General features: G+C 45.5%; 1 protein-coding gene across 1 annotated transcript in view; it reads left to right on the top strand.

Moving 5' to 3' along the window:
• Positions 1 to 22,580, top strand: part of LOC144142265 (uncharacterized) — a 45,599-nt gene extending 23,019 nt beyond the window's left edge. The window contains exons 8-12 of the mRNA XM_077673633.1: positions 5,946 to 6,137; positions 9,874 to 9,940; positions 13,636 to 13,762; positions 18,378 to 18,541; positions 22,358 to 22,580. Of these exons, the coding sequence (XP_077529759.1) occupies positions 5,946 to 6,137; positions 9,874 to 9,940; positions 13,636 to 13,762; positions 18,378 to 18,541; positions 22,358 to 22,515 (708 nt within the window). The 3' untranslated portion in view covers positions 22,516 to 22,580. The remainder of the gene's footprint in view (positions 1 to 5,945; positions 6,138 to 9,873; positions 9,941 to 13,635; positions 13,763 to 18,377; positions 18,542 to 22,357) is intronic.
• Positions 22,581 to 22,872: the final 292 nt, after the last annotated feature.

The raw sequence follows: 22,872 nt of genomic DNA, 5'->3' as shown, positions 1-22,872 counted from the left end.
TTTGTCGAGGAGCCTGTTGGTTGGAGGGGCAGCTTTTCAATGTTAGGAGTTGTTGGTCGTGGCTAGCATGGGAGAAGGTGGCAATGCAAGTTTTAATGCGTCAAACAAAAGCGGGTTGAAGTGATTAGTAGTTTGTATTTCATGCTGACATCCACTGCGCCGCATCACTAACCATGACATTGCGCTACCAAGTGAAAGGTGCTGAATTGAACTCTAATATACAAGGTCGAACTAGTTAGAGCGTATTTAAGGAGTGAACACAACCAAAGATTACGGATGGGAAAAAAGTGCACGGAGAGAGTGGTGAACTGGGCCTGTCTCTCTGATGTACTAGGTGGGTAGCCAACCTCTTGCGGTTTAAACATTTGCCGAGGGATCCGTTGGGTACAGTGTCACTGTTGTTGTGCCTTAACAGCTGTAAATTTTAGCTAGCCTGGAGGGAAGTGGCAAGGCGAGTTTTAGTGAGTGCAACAAAAGCAGCTTCAACAAACTTCATAAAATATTCGTTTATTTCCTTAAACTCTTTAAACCGGGGTAACAGAGTGGCTACCGAGACGTGAGAGTTGAATTAAGAGAAAACTGATAGCTCAATTGATGGATGACATCAGGAAATTTGGTATGACAGAACGAACGAAGGCAACGCAAGACAGGAACAGTTGAAGGAACACGCAGGAGTCCTTTGTCCTCCAGTGGACACTGGAAGCTGATGGTGATGATGAAATTTGCTCAGGGCTCTATACAATTCCGTGTAGCAGCATTTGTTAAACGGCCTTTTCTCGAACCTCTCGGCACAAAGCCAGGAGTTTTAACCAATGAAATAAACACTGGTGGTATCGTCTTTCCAAGTAATATCTTCTACTGAAAACTACTTTCTTCTGCACTGCAGTTGCATCTCTCCTGAAAAAAAAAAAAAGAAAAAGCAAAATGAATAGAGGAACACAGCTCTTGCACTTAAATTCAATGAATGAGGATGCACTTCGAAGTGTTATACTGGATTTGGATACCCAGAGAGAGCAGCCACGATGAGCCAGAGAGAGCAGTTTTGATGAACCCAACAAAAACGGGTCCAATGCACTTCATAAAATGGCCATTTATTCTCTTAAAAAACGGCCTGACACACGGGTACTGGGAATGCTGGGTCTGTGTTGTGTCCTCGCTACAACCTCCAAGGCTGAACGACGATTGAGGGCTGAACCATGAGTAAATAAAGACCAATTCAGCTCAAGGAGCTCTGTCGCCGTAGCAGCTGACATTGTTTTTCTTCTATTGATCTTTACCCCCATTCTTAATCACCCGTTCCCCTTAGTTGGGCCAAGGGTCCTCGTGTTCTGTATTAAAAGTTCCACTACTATTCAACTGCTTAGTAGTTTTTATTTCGTGCAAACTTCAACGGCAGTGGACCAGTGACCAAGGCATTGCACTAGAAAGTGGGAGGTGGTGGGTTGAATTCCCAGTCATGGCAGCTGTCTTTACAGTGCAGCAGCAGAAAGACAAAAAACACCTGTGCATTTCACATGTTGGTGCACATTCTAAAAACCGTTGGTTATTGTAATCTAACCAGTAGCCTTCTACCATTGCATTTTTTCTTGTCCAGGTGTAGGTTGGATGTTTTTGCAACTCGTAATTTGTATTTAGGATTGGGACATTGGTGAATTTCTGTTGTGTTTAGTCTTGCTAACTGATGAAAGATAGTTTTTGGGTTTTCATTTGGTGTGGTGTTCCATACTGCCATAGAATTCAAAATTTACTACCAAATCAGTGGTCTTTCAGAAATAAGACTTTGCGCAGCGAAAGACACGGATGTTGAAAAGAATGGGACTGAAGCCATCTCGTCCTTTTCACCATCCGTGTACTTCGCTCCGCAAAATCTTATTTCTATACACCATTTTCCTTGCTAGAGGTGGGCGCCGCCATTTGCTTTTTCTGAACCAGACGCTAGCGCCGTCTATGAAGCGACCGCCGAAACCTCCGCGCTGGGCTGTTAAGTGCGCCGTTCTTTGCGTGCGTCTGCTCGGTATCCGTGCATTACCGAGTGAACCGTAGTGGTTTGGCGTTAAGTTAGCGGTTGCAGTGCTTGTGTGTGTGTGTTCTGTTTTATTTTCATCATCTTCGGACGGATTTTAGGTCCTAATTTGCTGCCAGAGCGGGAAATTCCGACCCCGGCTGTTGCGAGCAGCAGTAGCAGTGTGGTGGTGGTGGTGGTGGTGCCGGTGGTGCTCCGCAGTTCCGCGATGCAAACGTACCGGTATGGCACCGACTGACATAGAAATCGATATCGGAGAGTAAATACGTGTTTTCAATGCCACCGTGCTTGTTATGTTCACCGATTAGTCATGTTTACGGAAGCGCGGACGTCGAATGCGGAGCGCGCACAGCATATGTGGGTCACGGTGATCCGTGCTCGCGATGGACTTTCGACGAGGCGATTGCTACGCTGTTGGCATTGCAATGCAATATAATCTTTCTTAACTAGACTTATGACGGTTACTGACGAAACGAAATTACCCGGGCGGAAAAATAACGCGACCGCACAACCAGTCAAATTACTATTCGAAGGTTGAGCAAAAGGGTTGACGTTCGGGCGAGTTAATATTGGTTGATCATGATCGTGATCATGATTGACCTAACTCTGCGCAGCGCATGTGGCCTGTCGCTCGGAGCCCACCTTTGTGAAACCGCTGCTTTCACCACAAATGCTTTACGCGACCAGCAGTAACTGTTTTGTAATTGTAATACTTTAGACTCCGTGGCAACGCAAAAGGATTAAAAGCTTTTCCTTTGACCGCGTTGTGAACAGGTTGAGCTATTTTCCAAATGCAGCGTTCACGCGTACCTCGAGCTGCGTTTCCACATTTGGCTGCCTGCTTATCCTGCTATCAATCAGCAGTGTGCGATGAAGAAAGTTATCCTTTCATATCGTTTGGCAGTGTAATGCGTCGGCCTGAAAAAAGTAAACAAAACGCCGTGATTTTAAAGGTTAGATTAGATGAAAAGGGAATTGTTTAATGCCAATCGGCTGTAATGACCAAACAATATATGGTATTTTATATTGACTACAAGGAACCAGAAGTTATTGTAGTGTTGTATTGTATCGGCGCTCGTGAAAGATCCCCAAGTGGTCAAAATTAACCCACAGACCTGCACTACGGCGCGCCTCATCGCCCATGAAGCGTCGGGGCGTTAAACACCATAATGAATGAATCAATCAACCAACCAATCAATGCTGTATTGTAAAGGATAAAGTTGCTTCTAACATTTCAGGGGGTTCCGTTCCCTGTCGCAGCTTTGCGTGTGATAAATGGATTTTGCTCCGTCTGCTTGCCGTCAAAGTGCACCCAACAAACCCTGGAGTTTGTCGTTGGTACAAAGTCGTTGCGATTTATCAACGGAATCCACCTATATCTCAACTCGGTGTGCGTTGGGAAGCGATGCCGCAAAAACACGCCGCAACCGCACTGCATTTTCTCCAGGCAGTGTCGTGCACATGCGTGCTGTCAGCGACTGCTTCTCGCTTTCGCTGGTTGTTCAATAACCCACCACCGCGCAGTGCTGACCAAGTGACGTTTGCGCCTTGAAGGGCATCGCAGCATTGGCTAAAACAGTTGAGAGTTCCGCAAAAACTAACTAAGCACACGGTGCGAAATACTCCTGAACTACGCAGCGGAGCACACCGCGCCGAGCGATGTTAGCAGCCCAGCGCGCTCAGGCAACGCTGGTCGGCCGCCGAGAGAACTGGTTTGAGAGTATTTTCCTCCTTTCCCGGCTGCTTATGGAAAATGGTGTATAATATGAACCAACTTCCCAACAACACGTCTTGCAGTGGCATTTGTTCACCGCATTTGACCAACAAAAGCATCAGCGGGAAATCTGCGTGCCGGTTAAAACTGGTTGAAATGGAATGGTAGTTTCCACTACTCTTCATGGACAAATGAATCAAAAGTCTTTATTTATTGTAGGATGGCTGTTTGGCCTAATAGGGGGGAGGAGAGGTGCAGGAGGTGAAAAAAGAAAGAAAAGTTGGCTGGCGATTACGATACTCCCTAATGCGATATTTGGGCGCAGCAGCAGTGCACCGAGGCAGCACTCACTCGTGGGTTCTTTTGATGGCAGCTATGGTGAGCCGCTGCGTCGGAGGCGCGGATTGCGTCTCAGGAAGGGACCACGAACTGAGTTTCAAGCGAACGCGCATGAAACTCACACGCACACCCTCTCACCATTTCGCCAAGTGTCGCGCCGTCAAGTGCCTCGTTCGGGCACAGCATACTGCATCCTTCATGCCTCCACCGCACGCTTTCGGAGAGCGCTGGCTCGCGCCGCCTCGGCAAACCGCCCTCCCCTCCCAATTCTGCGACACTATCCTCCTTTGCTTTCTTTCACTCGTCGGTCTTCCCATCGTTCGCTTTTTCCTTCACTCGTTGGTCGCCCCATCGTTCGCTTGGTCGCAACGACGGCGACGCGGCTCAGCCCAGAGGTGGCCGCCAAAGGGCTGAGTCCTAAAAGAAATTCAGGAACTCCTGATGAGGTCCAACTCCAACGAAATTCACAATGATGAATCAGCTCAGCTAAATGGCTTACCGAGTGAAGACAGCAAGGAAGAGCCCCTGCATCCTTTGAATCCAGAAAGCAGAGGAAATGCGACGAACGGAATTTCTGGTGGAAGGAAAACTCAGGCCTGAATAGCATGCCTTCGACCCATTTTCTTCAAGAATCTCCAGGAATAAAAATGTGTCTATGCCGTGCAGCGCATTGTAGGGATTCACTAGCGCAAAATTTCCATGGAAGCAATACTAAAAAAAAAAATGGCAGGGAATCTGAAGCAGTCAGAAAAAAAACTCTGCTGTGAAAGGGCTAAAGGGACCGTGCAACACTTTCTGAGCAGTGCGAGTAAACCTGCACTACGTTTAGATTACACTGCCAGGAATACCTGAGCAAAATATTGCACATGCACATGAAGCAGTGAGCACACAAATCGCTGGGAATGACACAAAAAAGCCAACCGCGCTCTCTCTTCGATTTCCCTCATTGTGCACGACTGGCACCGCCGTGATGGTCCTATGTATTGGCTTTTACTGGTCAACTTCACGGCTTATTTCTCACATTGCCTGTGACGATCAGTCGCTGGCATTGGGTGCAAACCTCCTCTATGCCTGAACCTGTACGCACAGTTTTGGCGTTTCTTTTGTGTTTTGAGTACACGTGTAGTTTGAGTGACGAACTCAATACTCCCCTTTCAACGAGACCACTCGGCAACAAACATTTATTGCTTCGAAAATGTCCTACCAGCCTGAGCATGTGAATTAGCGTCTCGACTGGGGCCAGTTGGTTCATTCTGAACTTAAACAACAGCGCAAATGACAAGGACTAGGAAAAAAGCACAGACAAGCGCTGCTTTTCTGTACTTCTTTCTTAGTCCTTGTCATTTGCGCTGTTGTTTAAGTTCTGAGCGTGTGCTTGCGAGCTGGCAGCCGTGCCTGCTTTTTTGTTGCACCAGAATGGAAATAGGCCTATCCATGTTTTGGAGAAAAGGAGAAAACTTACCAGCCTGTGATGTATCAAAGGCTGCCAAAGAGAATGCCACAAGCCACCCCCCTTCTTCATTAGAGAGCATGCAGCTTTCATTGCATACTCTGGTCGAGTTGAGAGAGAACGATTATGTGTGTTTTCTCATCACGTGTAGCTTCAGTGATAGTGAGCGGATTTTTATAATTCTTGCGCGAAGAGATTGCTGGGACAGCAGACTTTACCCCCAAATACATTCCGAGTAGTCAATGGTAAGTGCTGCAGGGTCCCTTTAGCATCTCAGTATTTGTTTAAAGTTTGCGATTAACGTGGCATCACTGTTACCGCGACAGAGCAGTCTTTCTAATGAACAAAACCTGTATTTTGTCTTCAGGACAATCATTGCGGTCATGAAAAAGGTCTGTGCTTTCTTCTTTTGTCCACAGCTTCTGCTGAGGTACGAACGTGCCGACGAGGCGGAGGAAATTGCAGACGTCTATGTAGACAGCCACGGTGATGACTGCCTGCACGCCCTCCACTACGCCCGTGCCCTCTCCCAAGAGTTGGAGAGGAGGCACGTGACTCCAGGGGAAGAATCGCCGGACACGACGTCTTCACATCAGGTGGAACTGCTGCAGGTGAGTCGCTGAACCATCGGCCGCGTATCTGCCCAGTTCACTGCAGATGTCGTCGTAAGATGACACCCTTCTGCCACCCCTGCCACGTAACTGCCTCTCTTCCCTTCCCTGCCCTCCTCTTAAAGCAGCCATGAAGAGAAAATAAAACTTAGTTTAATTTGAAAGAACTAGGATTCAGTATCTCACTCAGCTCCATTACAGCCACAAAGGATGTTTTTTTTGAACGATAAAAAAGCAAGAGGTATTTAAAAGCTTTCAAATTTTGCTCCACAGTGACGTGTTATGAGCAAGAATGACGTCATACGGGCCAACAATATAACACAATTTTCAGTGTGTTAACTGCACGTTAGCCTTCAAGTGATGCGGTCAAATGGAACTAGAGGCCCCATTAGAGACGTCCAGTCATGTGTCGTCGCGACAGGTCAGTTAGGCGGCCGCCAATCGCACAAACAAGGTTCCGTGACGTCATAGAAAAGTGGCGGGAAATCAGCTAGGGGGTCGTGACTGCTTCACACGTTTTCTTTAATATCTCCGTTATTTGTTCGAAGATTGCGATGATATTGGTATCATTGTTATCGGGACTAAGCAGTCTTTCTAATAAACCCAACTTGTGTTTTGTCTTCATGGCTCCTTTAAGCTGTTCCACTCCTGTCTTGTCCCTGCCGTGATGAATGCAGTGGAAGTTTTCTCGATTCAATTTTGTAGCGGGTACATGGCTCACACGCCGTCTGCTGTTGTGGCACACATGTTATTCTTCATCTTGTGGTTCTTGTTCTGCTTGAAGCAGCACAAGGCCACATCTATTTTGTGTTTGCTTTTTTCCCACCTCTCTGCGGCACTGTTTTGAACTCTTGTTTTGTTTTTGATTTGCTGTAGTGAAAGTTGAGCCAACATGTGCAAACTCTGCCCAGAGCAGAAGGGCCTGCCTGGAGCAGTACCATCAAGACTTCTTCCGGGGCCTGCAAATTCCAAGCAGTGCATTTCAGTAGTTGTCTCACCTGCTGTTATGAAGGAATGATGGGCAGGATCTCACAGAGAGTCGTGAGCCTCAAGACATGGCTACAGAACACACGCTCAAGCTACATTCGCAAAACCAAATGTAGCTTTGTGACTGAAAGATTAAGAATTATAACGAAACGGACTGAGCTTGCTTTTCTTTTTTTTTCCCCAGGCTGTCAAGACTGATAGTATTAAAGGGACCATGAAAACAAAGTACAGCCTTTTTTGCTTTGAAAGAACTAATTGATTGATTGATTGATTGATTGTATACGGTTTAAAGCACCGATGCAACGCAGGCGATGAGTCGCGCCGTAGTGGAGGGCTCCGGATTAATTTTGACCACCTGGGGATCCTTAACGTGCGCCGAAATCTCGTACACACGGGCGTTTTTGCTTTTCCCCTCCATCAGAAAAGCGGCCGCCATGGCCAGGAATCGAACCCGTGTCCTTGTGCTTAACAGCGCAACGCCTTAGCCACTGAGCCACCGCGGCGGGTGCTTTGAAGGAACTATCTTTTCATAACTGAATCAGCTTCATGCCAACCACAAAAAAAAATCTTTTAACCAAAAAATGCAAGAAATATTGAAAGACTTCGAAATTTTGCCCTGGAGTGACAAAACATGGTGAGGACTGATGTGATATGGGGCAGCACCACTGATGTAGTTGTCAGGGTTAACTGCACGTTAACATTCAAGTGGTATGGCCAAACAGAACAAGAGGAGGCCCCACTACAGTAGCCCAGTTTACCAACAAGATGCTGTGACATCACAGATAATTCAGTGGAAAGGGGTAGTCACTGCTGCTTCATGTGTTTTCCTCGGAATATCGATTTGGTATTCGATCACAGTTTGCGACGCAGTCGGGGTCATTGTTATTGGGAAAGGAACGAAGCTTGTATTTGGTCTTCATGGCCCCTTAATTAATAGAAATAAATTGGTACAGAATTGTTGGGAGTACGAGTCTCCTTACGCATAAGCACCCCTTCCAACCACTCTGTTATACACCAAGTTCCTTTAAAGTAGGCTTTACCGCTATACACGTTCATTGCCTGGAAGACCATTTACCTGAGGAAATGAAGCAGTCTTGTATCAAGGTATGAAGGCCCAGTAAATGTCTACGGGGTAGTATAAATCACATCTTTTAAGTGCAGAGCACTTTATTGGCTCGCCTTGTAGCAGCTCACTCGCTGTCACAACGTCAAGTGACTGCCAGAATCACGCGGCGCAGCCGGATAACGGACCCAGGTAGAGCCCGTAACAGGGGCTTTGAAAAACAAGTGGTTTTTATAGTCACAACTGTTCTAAACTCCTGCGCCACTGGCGCTTGTCATACATCTCCCTGTTATTTAGGGCAAAAAAAGCTGCGGGTACATTTTAGGCTAGATATACGTAATTAACTGGCAGCACCTGTGTTTATTTAGTTAGGGACGCTCGTTGGGTTGCTTTTTACGACAGCAAGCGAAAAAAAGTGGTGGGAAGAAAAGCAAGCACAAAGAGAACAGAACTCCCGCTGGCGCAGTTTCAGGCAGGGGGCGCGCGAGCACTGCGAAGGCGGGAAATTTGAAATGCGTTGGACAAACCTTCGTTCAGTTCATCAGGAGAGGAGTGACACAGGGCGGCAAAGAGCACGATGGTAGGTAAGAGTGCGTGGATAACGGTGCCACAGCCCATTACGGCGAATCACTGCTCTGCACTTCCGACAGCTTTCACATTGAGTGGAACGGCTGTAATTTTTTAGGCCATCTGCGTATGCATATGCATATGCATTGCTGGTGGATTGGGTCACAGTTTTTCTTATGCCTTCTTATTTTAAAGTGAAGGCTTTAGGTGCCCAATTTGGTGAAAAACAGTTCTTGTTTTTGCTGTTGTTGCAAGGTAAAGAGAATTGGCGGCTGCCATAATTAGCGAATGAAGAAAGCATAGGATCCTCTGTGGGATTTGACGGAGCCCACTGGGCTACCACTGGGATATCTTTGCACATTGCCAGTGGTAGAACAGAAGTTTTTGCTTTTTTTTTTTTCGTGGCTCATTTACTTGCAGGGATTGGCCAGCGATTGGGAGCCTTGGGGTATAATGTGCCTGTTTCACAGAATTCACAAAACTGTGAATAGGAAATGTAAAAGTTCCAGGATACTGCATGTCGCGTGGCACCTGAATGCGATGGTATGTGAATATTTTCTCAGGTGCGCACCAGCCATACTGAATCCTGATTCTAGGTAAGCTGTGGTGGGTGCCATTATGCTTGCTGAGGTAATTCATGCCATAAGACTCAGAAAAAAAAGAGTGAAGAAACGTGCGAACACGTTGCAGCAGAGAAAAGGCTGGTCGGAGCAGTTTTCAGCGAAAGGCAAAGAAATGGAAACGAAAAAATCAAGACAAATACAATGTAGCAGAAAAGGTGCTGTTGATAGGTACTGCCAGTCTTTTGCCTTCAAATCATGTAAGCAGATTTATGTGCCCAAAGGAATTTCTTTTTCGCCTTTCATCAGCACGTATGTTGTCACTTCTTTGTTCGTAGTCTTTACACTAGTATTTTCGGGACGGTACAATGATAGCGTATGCCACAGGCCTGAGCCACTGATGTGCCTTGTCAAACATACAATAAGAGTCCTGTCTTTGTTACTCAGGGCTGACTGTATGCTATTTTTCTGTACACCAAAGTCTGTGGGATGCACTGAAAGGATTGCCCTGCTTCCACGCTTGAACTGAAGTCCGTAACTCCTCTCTGCATCCTCCCAGAGGATCTGTGAAGCGGACCCCACGGATCCCCAAGTGCTGGATTACGTGCGTCACATCGAGCGGTCCGGTAAGTACCGGTCTTACATCTCCCCATTTTCCATGTGCAGTTGCCTTCCATCTGTTCTGGTTGCGTGTGGGTGTGCATGTGTGTTTGTTTGTAGCGAGTGCAATGTAAGCTCAAAAGGCAGCACTTTGGACTAAATCGAAAGCTAAACCAAACTTCAAAGACTTTCCCTCCTTCAAGAGGCCCTGTGACAAAAAATGCAACTTCGTTCCATTTGCCAGAACTAGCCTGTAGCAACTCACTCAGCTTCTTTCCAGCCATGAAAGACGTGTTTTAATTGCAAAACCACAATAAATATTGAAAAACTTTAAAATATCGCAGTACAGTAATGTACCTAATAAGGGCCAGCAGCAAAGACGTAGTTATGTAGTTACCAGCCTGTTAAATCTACATTAGCATTCGAGTGAGACGATCAAGCAGATCTAGAGGTCCCACTACAACACACAAGGCTTTGTGATGTCGTAGATACTTAGATGGCAAGTGGCGGGGTAGTCGCCACTGCCTCTAATGTTTTTTCTTAAAACCTTGTATCTTTGCTTGAGGGTCACAATGAAATTTTTATCATTGCTGTGGGCGACAGAGCAGGGTTTTTAATGATCCAGATTTGTGTTTCCTCTTCACGGCCCCTTTCAGTTCTGAACGCTTGCCAAGCTGAGCGTATGCTTTTAGTAATCATTGCTTGGATTTGGTCGTCGTTTTGAACCGATAAAGAATGCCTCCTTAACCTTCCCCTTGTTTACTGAATTGAGTAGCAGACACATTTCACTCCTTATTTAAAGTCTTGAGTGTTCACAACCTCTAATTGCCGCCTAATGATACAGGTAGTGTTTGGCTGACTCGTTATGTAGGTACGTACTCAGGCTTTTTTAGATTTGTAGTGCTTCATCGTTGTTTAAAGTCTCCCATGTTATTATCTGACCTCAACTTAGCGCGAATTTTGAAAGGAAAGGAGTGGGGGGGGGCATTGATGTAGCGAAATGCACTTGCAAATAACAAGTGCCTCCAACAGCAGATGGGTTAGCTTTCAAAATAGAGCAGTTGATCGCAAAAGATGATCTGTGTTTGTGGTGTTTGCTAAAGGGCAAATTTTCAAGTTTGCATGTTTTCGAGTATGAAGCATGAGATCCACAGTTTTATCTGCGGTTCCGTTTTGCCACAGTTAGTGGACTGCTCCATTTTCACAGCTGTGATGAGGATGATGATGATGATGGCGGGGTAACCTTAATCAGGTGCCAACTTGCTGGACTCGGCAACAAAGTTGGGAACTTGATTGTGGACTGTTTGTGAATGTTGAGTGTTGAATGCTTTCTGGTAGCTCTATTTCAATCAAGAAAACTGGGTGCTTCTCAATTACCTCAGTTTATGTGCAACTTGCCCCCCCCCCCTCCTACTATCAAATTTCCTAGGGCCACTTTTGAGACCCATTCAATCGACAAGACAGAAGTCCAAAGCAGAGTTGTGTTCTTGTTAATCCGGTTGCACAATGTTCATCATTAGAACAAAAGTTATAAACCAGAATAAGGGCACAATATTCGTATATTTGGAAAGCCATATTTTTCTACTCTATTACTGTGACTAAGTCACGCGTCATTTTGACTTCCATGGAAAGAAATCGCGCTGTTTGTGTATTCCGGTGCACATTTCATTGGAATGTACAGTACTTTGTTATGGCAACTAGTCTTGCTTTGTGTGTCGCTTTGGCTGCCATAGTATGCAGAGTAATTGGCTTTTGACATTTACTACATGCCGCTTATAGGCTTGTCTTGGCTGTAGAATGAGAACTGGCTTTCGTTGGTTGGTTAGCTTGGTACCACCCCTGTGTTGTATTGGGCCCTCTGCAATAAACTGTGAACTCAAAAACAAGTTTCGAGCCATTTTCACACTATCCCAGAGATAAACAATAGGGTTACAGGTGGTGTGGTGAGTGGTCCATTGTCTGTTTAAGTGAAGGACTTCAGTTGCATCATCCAAAGACATATCTAAGGGGATGGGGCCAATTTCAGTTTTGGGTTTTATGTGCTGAGAAAAGGAACAGTGGCAGAACTGGGTGGTTGATGAGGACAGACGCCCATCTCTCCAAGAGAACACCTGAAAGCAGCTGGGGTGAACACATCACACGCAGAGGGTTGTGGGGTTTTCAACTTTTTGATTGCCGTGATTTTTTCTTTTTTATCTCTTCCAAGGTAACGCAACAAAGTAAAAGCAACATAGGCTGGCTTTTTGTAGTGCCTCAACCTTTTTTCTGACTGACTCTTCTGAATGGCCGCGTAACCTCCGTAACCTCTGCAACAAAATACGCCTGGTTAAAATGAGTATTCTGGCCTTTAAGCAAAATACCAGTCAAAGCAGTAGACAAGGTAGATCTTTTTTTTTTTGTATGCTGATTGATGACTTGAATGTGTTGTGGTTCACCACTTCCCACAAACGGCTTAATTAAACATTCAGAAGTGGGTGCTGGCTTAAGCTTAGCAATTTCAAACAAATAGGGAAATAAGTGGCCAGGTTACGTCAAAGGCTGCTGCCATCTATAAATTTCAGGTGGAACAATGAGAATCTGGTTCATTGTGCTTGATGTAAGTTTCCCCTTAGGTCTTTTTTCACGGTTGCCCAAATTTCCACACTTCCTCCGGAGGGCATTGCTGCTGCTTTCACAAAGGGAGCAAATGAAGGCATTTATTATTGTTCACTACAGCAGGCCATTGGCTACTCCAGGGGTTCTCAAGCATGTTGGTCCCAGGGAACCCTGCTAAGTTCCGTTAAGTGCCAAGGGACCCCCCCTCCTGCCATTTTTCATTCCATTCATGCTACATCAACGTGCAATAAATTCAAAAGCAAGCAAGGGTATCGTTTTTTTCCCCGTCGACTTTACGCGAATGCGTACGCTAGCGGCACCTATCTTCAAACAGGAGAAATGCGCATGGGGGTAATATAAGACCGAGATTCAAGTGCAATAGTTTAACCACGTGACCCGTTTCCGGAGTCTGGCTGGCTACAAGCTGCTGGCGAGATTTATTGCGCAGCTCAGCTCGCGCGTTTCTGTTATGCACCGAGATGTGCTTACTGACACTCGGGCGTGAATAATGGAGGTTCCTTAGATCGATCGTGCCTCAAGTTCACCATATAAGACTTTGCGACTGCGGAACCAGGGAAAATTTATCAGTGGCTCGCGGAACCCTGAGGAGGGGCCTGCGGAACCCCTGGGTTCCACGGAACCCACTTTGAGAAACCATGGGCTACTCCATTCTGTCATAAAATCTTTGAAATGTACGCAGATAGCACCCACAGTGTTTTATTATGTCCCAGAGCAAAGTGGAAAGGAAACGGTCACCCTCTAGTGTGGCAGGGCCCTGTTTACCCCAACTGTTTCGTTCGGTGCAATAAATGGGAAATCTGGGATGCAATGAGGTTTTGCTGGTAGAAGTGTCTGTTCTGTAAAGCCTTCGTTGCCCTATCCCCGAGTTTTCTGCCCCCTTCAACTAATGTGCCTTAGCTGTTGCCATGCAAATGAAATAAGACTTGAACAAGGTTGGTGTGTTGCCACAATATCCACTCATCCAGTGTGTCTTAGTGAGTTCCTTGTAAGTGATCTGAACCACACCAAGTAGGGTGAAACAGTTTTGAAGCATCGCACCTGTGGCTTTGAGATGCTGCCTTGTAGTTTAGTCAAAGCGCTGCCCGTTGTTTATTTCTGCCTGCAGAGCCAGGGGCGGAAGGTGTGGCGGAATGCCTCAGGCTTCTGGCCGACTTTGTGGACTGTCCCGACAACCAGGACAGCGCGGAGGCCTGGAGGATGCTTTGCCGCATCGCAGCACGCAGCGCCAAGAGGTGGGGAGACGTGTTCAGTTACCCGCACTAGCTTTGCATGGCTTTAATTAAAGGGGCCGCCGGGAAGATAAAGTACAGGTTTGTTAAATTTTGACAAAACTAGCCTTTGGCCACTCCCTCAGCTCTGCTGCAGTCACAAATGATGTCTTTTTTAACCTTTTCAAGGTCACCGACGTACATATACATCCTCTGCAAACACCTTCAAAATGGTCAATAACGTATATGTACGTCATTGCTTGTATGGTTAAAAAGCGCGCCTCTTTTGCCAACCTTCTCTTGCTTGGCATGTGCTGCCACACTGCGGAAATACGCCAAATTATTTTCTTGCGCCGATGGCTCTTTTTTTTTATTTTTTTATGATTTACTTCAGCGGTGCGCCGTCTATCGCTCGCGCATTTGGCTGCGCGCCCGCGCGGGCGCAGCAGCTGGTTTTGGTATCGTCCTCCGGGCGCTTCCCGCTTTTTGCGCCCACGAAACTGGTGTCTATCTGATTTCGATCTACTCAAAAGGTGCCGACTTGTTACTCTCTCGTTTTTATTTAGGATTTGTCTTGTGTTACTCATTATAAACCACATGTATGTAACAGCACAAACGATTTTTTTGTCACTTTATGGTCACCCTAAAAAAGTTACGATAATTTTTTCTCGAAGTAGATTCATCCGAAGAATTTAAATCAGCAATAACAAAAATCGAACCTGGGGGTCGTATTTGGTAAAACAATTCGACCATCAAAGGGTTAACTTGAAAAAAATGCAAGAAATGGGGAGAATTTTCGAATTTCGGCCTACAGTGAGGTAATATGGGCAGGAGTGATGCAGTAAAGGCCATCAATGAAAAGATGGTTATCAATGTGTTAATGGCAGATTAGCGTTCGAGTGGTACATTCAGGCAAATCTACAGGCCCCACTACCTTGGCCCAGTCATGTTTCTTGGTGGTGGTTGTGGTCGATGGCCGCCAGTTGCGCAAACAGGATTCTGTGACGTCATAGATGGAATCGAACGAATGTGGCTGGGGAGCCTCCACTGCCTAATCAGTTTTCTTTAAAGGGACCCTGCAACACTTGCCATTGACTACTAGTAATGTATTTTGGGATAAAGTCTATTGTCCCAGAAATCTCCTCCCGCAAGAATTATGAAAATCCGTTCACAATTAACGAAACTACGCGAGATGAGAAATTGCGCATAATCGTTCCCTCTCAACTCGACCGCGGACAACGCGACGAAAGCTGTGCGCTCTCTCCCGGAGAGGGGGGCGGCTCGCGGCGTTCTCTTCGGCGGCCTTCGATTTATCACATGCCGGGTAGTTTTCTCCTTTTCTCCACAATGCGGAGGGGCCTATTTCCGGTCTGGTGCCACAAAAAAGCAGGCATGGGTGCCTGCTCGCAAGTGCGCGCTCGGGCTGGTAGGGCGTTTTTGAAGCAATAAACGTTTGTAGTCGAGTGGTCCCGTTATTGAGCTCATCACTCAAGCTCCGCACGCACTCAAAACACAAAAGAAACGGCAAAACTGTGCCTACAGGTTCAGGCATAGAAGAGGTTCGTACACAGCGATGACGACGACGGAAATGGGAGAATCTAGCCGCAAAGTTGACCAGTGACAGCCGATCGGGCAGCCATGGCCTATGTGACGTCCCTTAGGCCATGCCAGGGGTTGCATAATGAGGACAACTGAAGAGAGAGCGGTTGGTTTTTCCGCGTCTTTCACATCGATTTGTGCGCTCACTGCTTCACGTGCACGTGTAATATTTGGCTCAGGTATTCCTGGCAGTGTAATCTAAACGTCGCGCAGGTTCACTTGCACTGCTCAAAGAGTGTTGCAGGGTCCCTTTAATACAGTGGAACCCGAATCATACCACTTTCAAGGCACCGTGAGAAAGCACTGTATGACCGGATTGTCGTACCACCAGGGAATGGGTAAATCCTTGTGCACAGTTTCATGCAACAGGTGCGCTAAGAACTCATTTAAAGAGGCCATGAAGACAAAATGCAAGTTTGGTTCATTCAAAAGATTGCCTCGTTAGAATCATATTGACACCACTTTTAACGTAAACTTCGCTCAAATAAGCTGTATAATTAGGAAAAAAGGGAATGGCCATGCGACCCACTAGCTCATTTCCCGCAGCAGAACCTATGATGTCATACCAGCCAGTTCTGCGATTGGCTGAGGCCGGCAAAAGCAAACGCAAATTAGGCAGTTTATAATCTTGCCGAATGAGCTATTTGCGCTTAAATTTAGGGCACATTCTTTTTAAAGCCGTAAGAATGGTGGGACAAACAGTGGAAGTTACGAAAGCACACGTAAACATAGAAGTACCGATGCGTACTGCTGTTGCTACTGCGCGCACTGTGCTTCGTTTAGATGCGCAGCACTGCGGAGCTTTGGGGTAGTCTCAGACAACACTGGCGGACTGACGCAACTGACGGTGTCTTACGTGACCATATTTGTTGAGCGAGCACCATGTTTCACGAAATGATTATTTTCTCCGTGAAAAAAACAAGCCAGGTTTCAATACACTCACAAACAAAGCAAAGGCAGAAAACGGCCCGCTGTGGTGTGGTGGCGCCATCTAGGTCGACTAACGGTAAGCAAGTCTCCGCTCCACACCAAGTTTAGCCGAAAGACCTGTTCTTATGATGTCATTGCAAGCGTCGTGAAAACACACGTTCTGGAATTAGAATCAAAATTTTAGCTTAAATTGATTAATTTCAGTGAATAAAGTGTCGTTTGCTTCCGGACAAGAGTGGAAGCACTGTAGAACACCGAGCTAGCCTGCCAAGCGAGCGCTAAGTGGAGATAAGGCTGACGTGGTCGAGCAAATTGAGAGGGGGAAAGGGCAAGTGTAAAACTGCCCAGGCCAAGCAAAACAAACGATAGCACATGGCGGAGATGGAAGAAAAATGGCATTCCCGTACAAGGAGGAGACACCCTTTGAATGGTTTCGTGCTGTCGCTGTTGGGTCAAAGTGCTCAACGCATAGCTATTTTCGTTTCCCACAAGACCCAGCAATGCGAAATAGATAAGATGATTCAAACTTCATGAGTAAACCGTGTTGCATCAAAAATTATAGCGCGGTCTTGCTACAGTGACTTACTGTGGCAGCCAGGGAGTGAGCCAAAATGGCAGTGCCAACATATACGTGTCTTCACCCTTAGCGGTGGACACGTTTGAATTGAGGCACCCTAGCAAAGAAAGGAGTGGAGTGACAATGCGGCTTTGAAAAACACTGATAAGCAGAGAGCAGAGATACAGGGAGAGAGGGCGTCGTGAAAATATGAAACTTGGATCGAGCGGGCGGGGACAGCTGCTGTTCGGTCATCGCCGTGGGGTTGCATAGTATGTGTTTTCGCGTTCGTCGGCGCCTCGACGGGAGCTTCAAATTCACGGTCCACCTGCCACCTGAACTTCGACTTCTCGCGGTTGGCGCGTTGGCGTACTGCTCCAATGTGAAGCCGTCGAAGTTTAACTTCCACTCGCCAGTACCTGCCTGCTTGCCTGCGTCTGCTCAGCAAGTGGTCCAGCCCACCAGTGGACCTTCACACATCAAGCAGCATCAAGCAGGATTTGAAAATAAAAAAAACCCGCCCGCATCTTCCCACGGGGGGAACTCGAGTAAATGCGTCGCAGAGTGGTGGGGGTATCGCGTGAATGTTGCGTAATTGGGTATGGTTTGGGAATGCTTAATTGTTATTTCGTCTTTATTATTCCTATTTATTGAATGAAGGAGAAGCGAAGGCAAGGAGTGTAAAGTTAAAGTCTGTCTTTATTGCTTGGTGCCGTCAAGCAAAGCGTCAAGTCAAGCGAAAGCCAAGCAAAGACGCCCTTGACTGAATTCCGAACGCGCGCTCCGCCGCTTATATACACACTGCCCGCGTTCGAGGGAGAGGAGTACGGGGGAGAGACGCGCATGTGCACACTTCCATACACAAGCGCGCGAACTTTCCATGCACCCACCACGGCGTTATCACGTGTACACGCCCTGCCGCTGTTACTGTTGAGCGCGACGCAGCGCACGGGTAGCTACGACACATGCGCGCACAGATGCACTCCCCCCGCACCGCTGCAGCTGTTGTTGAGAGCGACGGAGCGCACGGGGTACACGCGCTCCTCCCGCACCGCCGCACCTGTTGTTGAGAGCGAGGAGGGTACGGGGGAGAGACGCGCACCTGCGCCTCGACGCGACGCGCATGCGCAGTGAGCGTGTGGACGGCGCCGACAACATCAGCGAGTGACATCGTGCGACTAAGAAATGCTCCGCATTTAAAAAGGGCGGGACGAGATGGTGAAGCGGTGTAAAAGATGGGAAAAACGACGGTTTTTCGCACCGGGTCCATCATATGAAGCAGGCCGCATGCACCCGAGCATCATATCATTTCGGTTTTGAATGCATTGCTTCTAATGGCAGTTTGCTGGGACTGTGGTGATCCGTCGTAAGAAGCGGGTCGTTGTAAGTCCAGGGAACGTATCAGCGGGGTTGCACTGTACTTCATTTGAACGGCCAATGCATCGGTCTGTGTGTGCGTTCGTATGTGCATGCTTTTGCCGTCAAGCTTCCAAATTACAACACGAGAGCTTTGGCGGGGAACCTAAAGCTTGGTGAACTTTCCCGTGTGCGCAGTGACGATGCAGCGGTGGCCACTTGTGGCAGCCGTCTGTGGCAAGAGCGCTTTGGCTACTGGCTGCCCTACCACTTCTCGCCACGGCTCCTGAGGGGCTCTGGGGACGTGTGGCTGCTCAAGGCCGCCTTCTTGCAGGCAATTGGCGAGACCACTGGCAACGCAGGTAAGCTTTCGGTTCAGTGAGTAGCTTTTGGCAGCATGGCGTGTTAAGGGGGGACGCTGGTCTTAAAGTAATTTCTTTTAATTTTTAAGTAAACTCTGTGAAACTTATCAGACTTTGTTTTTATTCCCACTGATTTCAAATATGCCATTATTTTTTGAGCCAGTCAATTAGTTCCACAGATAATAAGAGATAATTAACCATTTTTAAACTAACAATAGACAGTACAGTGTTAATCATGAAACTGTACTCTTTGTATTTCTCAATACTATGAACCATGGTGAATGCAATACGAGAATCACTTTATTGATGCACCACTTAGGACTAATTTTACAGCTCAACAAACTTAGGTGGCACCAGTGGCAAGGAATCATTTCGAATGCCCATTTCAAACACTAAAGTTTAATGAGCTGTAAAATTAGTTCCAAGCAGTGCATCAATAAACTTATTCTCTTATTGCATTCAGCAGGGTTCATAGTATTGAGAAATACAAAGAGTACAGTTTCATGATTAACACTGTACTGTCTATTGTTCGTTTAAAAATGGCTAATAGCCTCTAATTATCTTGGGAACTAATTGACTGACTCATAACGGCATATTTGAAATCAATGCAAAAAATAGCACCAAGGCTGACAAGTTTCGCGGAGTTTGCTTGAAAATTAAAAGAAATTGCTTTAAGAGCCATGTTCCCCTTAACGGGGGATGTGACAAGTAAAACTATTTTTGTTATTTATAGGCCAAAATTAGTCAAATTAGGAGAAATTCTGTAGTTAACTAACCTAATAACAAAACTTAAATCAGTTTAAATTATCTACTATACCTTTTGAGTTACCAGATAATGCAATAATCTCATAGCTTCCTTGCAAAGAATAAACATTTCTTATCACACTGACATAAAGGTCTTGTTGACTTCTTGCCTAATTAGTTCATTAGCTGAATGCAAGTTTCAGGCAATTAGTCTTGAACCTAAAAAGTATAGAAGGCATCCTTAAACCAAATTCAGTTGTGTTGTTAGAATGGTTAGCTACATAAATGCTCCTAATTTGATTCAATTTTGTTCCTAAATGAAAAAAGTCGTTTTACTTGCCACGTCCCCCTTTTAAGGCTTAAAAGGCAAAATACAAGCTTGGTTCATTACAAAGACTGTTCTGTTCCGATAACAATGAGAGCAGTCTTATCACAAACTTCAAGAATATAATGGAGGTATTGGAAAACAGTTGAAGCTGTGGTGATGCTCACAAAAAATAGTGGGCAGTTTGCCTGTAACAGCTCTGTTGTAAAAATGTGATGTCCCAAAATCAGGGTCTTCACACAGACAGCCTAGCCTGTATGCTGCTGATGAGTGCACTCATTTAAATTTGCACATGATGCGGGGAAACCAGTGCCATCGCTTAGTGGCACCTCATGTAAGCTAGATGATTATGGTTACAATGCAGAAATAACGAAAGCAAAACACCTGGCCCACTTTTTGGCTGAAACTTTGGTGTAGACCAGAAAACTACGGTGCCACGTTTGTTTGTTATAACCAAGTATTTGTAATAACTGTAGCCGTTATAAGTGGGCTCAATGGCAGTACAAGGCAGAAATTTGGGATACTTTTTGGAAAAAAATGTTCGCTTTATATGCAGGTTTTTACACTATTAGGTGATCGGAAGCAATTCATTTCTTGACGAAATATAATTATTCGTTTGGTGAACCGTTTGAATATGGCCTAGTCAACCCTTTGTTGTGAACATGCTACTCATACACAGTAAACCCTTATTGCAACTCAATCACTTCATTTGAAGTGCTTCGTAGTCCTCTCTGCAGTTCATTATTAGCAAATTACTTCTGCTTTTAACAAAGCATCTCTTATAACAAAGCCACCTGTCTTTCACAAGAATTTCCTTATAATGAGTGTTTGCTTGGTATACAGTCTGTGAAAATTTTCTGTGAAAGAATTCAAGGCCAGTGCTTAGCATTTAACAGACTATAATGTTCCAGAATATTCGATGAGACTAAGAAAGACGGGCATTTTCTCCAGCTTCCTGGCTCCTGTTCAACATGGGTTTCGAACTCCTGTTCAACATGGGTTTCGAAAAGGCTTTTCCTGCGAAACGCAACTCGTAGCATTTACAAATGACATTCATTGTGTGCTTGATCGGGCTTCTGAAGTAGATTGTATATTTTTAGATTTTTGCAAGGCATTCAACACAGTGTCTCACCAATTGCTTTTGTACAAATTGCGTTGTCTTAATATTGACCCTAATGTATTAATGTGGATTGAGTGTTTTTTGACTAATCGTTTCCAATATGTGCATGTTAACGGTCATAACTCTTCAACAGTTCCTGTTACCTCCGGTGTTCCCCAAGGCTCTGTGCTTGGCCCGTTGCTCTTTCTTATTTTTATTAATGATTTGCCTGCAAATCTAACATCTCCAATAAAACTTTTTGCGGATGATTGTGTCCTATACCGCGAAATAAAAGGCCCTAACGATGTTCTGTTGCTGCAGAAAGACCTTGATGCCGTGTCTAACTGGTGCTCGCAGTGGCAAATGACCCTAAATTTGAGTAAATGTAAATTAATGCGCTTTTCTCGCCGTGAATCCTCTTGCCGTTCTTCCTATAGTATTAACAATTTTCTTTTACAATCGGTAACGTCATATAAATATCTCGGCGTCATTCTCACACCAAACTTGTCATGGAATATGCACGTCACTAGTATTACGGCTAGCGCTAACCGCATGCTCGGGTATATCAAAAGAAAATTTTCCAAAACTTCTGCATCCATTAAACTTCTTTTGTACACGTCACTAATCCGTACCAAACTCGAATACGCTGCTTCAGTTTGGGACCCTTTTTCTAAATCGCTCATCGACACACTTGAAGCAGTGCAAAACCGGTCAGCCCGTTTTATTCTTTCGAACTACGACCGGTCTTCCAGCGTAACACTCATGAAAAACTCCTTATCACTTCCGCCCCTTTCTTTGCGCAGAAAGATTTCGCGCATGTGCCTTTTCTTTAAAATATATGAACTTGATACTTCACTTAAAAACGCATTATTCACGCCACCAAGTTACATCTCATCCCGCATAGATCATTTGCGAAAAGTTGGCGTGCCTCAATGTCGTACTGTTTCCTACTTGAATTCATTCATCCCTAAAACATCAGCGGAGTGGAACCAACTGCCGTCTTTCTTAATGCTTGCAACCAAGGTTGAACAGTTTAAGAAACAACTGATTGACTTCTACACACCGCGCTAAGTTACAAATGTTTTGCCTTCTGTTTTGTTCGAAATGTTGTGTATTTCCTTAGGTTTGTTTAATGAAGCCAATTTTTGTTTGTACCAAAGTGCTACGTCTTACACGTGCGAATGAATACGCCGTGAACGTTTTTTTTTTTTTTTTTTTTGTGTGTGTGCCAACTTCCTTTTGCAATTCATCGCTAATGTTTCCGTGCTTTTTGTATTTTTGTTTTTTCATTGATGTATTCATTTTGTACCACTCCCCTCAATAATGCCCATTGGGCCATGAGGGTATCTGAAATAAATAAATAAATAAATAACACGTTTCAGCCTCACTCGAGAAGTAAGGCTGTGCTCATAATTTTTTGTGGCCTATGCCTTTTGCCATGGCCTAGAAAATTTTGGCAAAGACTGTGCATTTTCTGGGGCGTACATAGCTTAGTCACAAATCAACTCTAGGTGCACAACTAGCACACATTACAAATGCACTTAGTCTTGTAAGAGGCGTAAACTCTGAGCTTATTCTATGAATTTGTGTAATCATGTCCTGTGAACCTTAGTGGTCAAAGCGCCTTTCTGTGTGGCTTTCTCTACAGGGGCCTACATCTCAGCTGTAGAGGAGAAGATTCTGGAGCATGATGTGGCACTGCTGGAGAGATACCGTGAAGTCCAGGATAGAATGCTTTGCACTCCAGGGCATGAAGACAGCGGTCTTGACGATCTCCTCGTGGAAGCGCGACGGTTGAAAAACTGATTGTACTTATGTAAACTTGTGTAAATAACAATTTTTGCCTGATCCTATACAACAGTCCTAGTTTCAATTTAGTTCCATCTTTGCTGAATGCACAGAACATGATGCTTACAGACGCAGGCTTCTCCCAGATGTGATATTTCGTTCTCAAATAGGTACAATGCAAGGAAGTGCAGTGTGATGCCGAAAGTTAATTAAGTGCTTTGATATGCCGCACTGCATGCCTAAAGCGACCTAAAAAAATATCAAACCACCCTCTTTTTTGAAAGGATTGCATAGAACTCAGCGAAGGGAACGTTTTACCATAAAATAAAAGTAACGGGTCTTAGCGAAAATTTCTGGAATGCTGGGGCTTGAAGC

Source organism: Haemaphysalis longicornis, unplaced genomic scaffold, assembly GCF_048455015.1.
Source record: "Haemaphysalis longicornis isolate Haplotype H1 unplaced genomic scaffold, Haemaphysalis longicornis Haplotype H1 scaffold_6, whole genome shotgun sequence".
Classification (NCBI taxonomy): domain Eukaryota; kingdom Metazoa; phylum Arthropoda; class Arachnida; order Ixodida; family Ixodidae; genus Haemaphysalis; species Haemaphysalis longicornis.
Note: the sequence above shows the minus strand (reverse complement) of the source record. Positions and strands in the feature narration are given on the sequence as shown.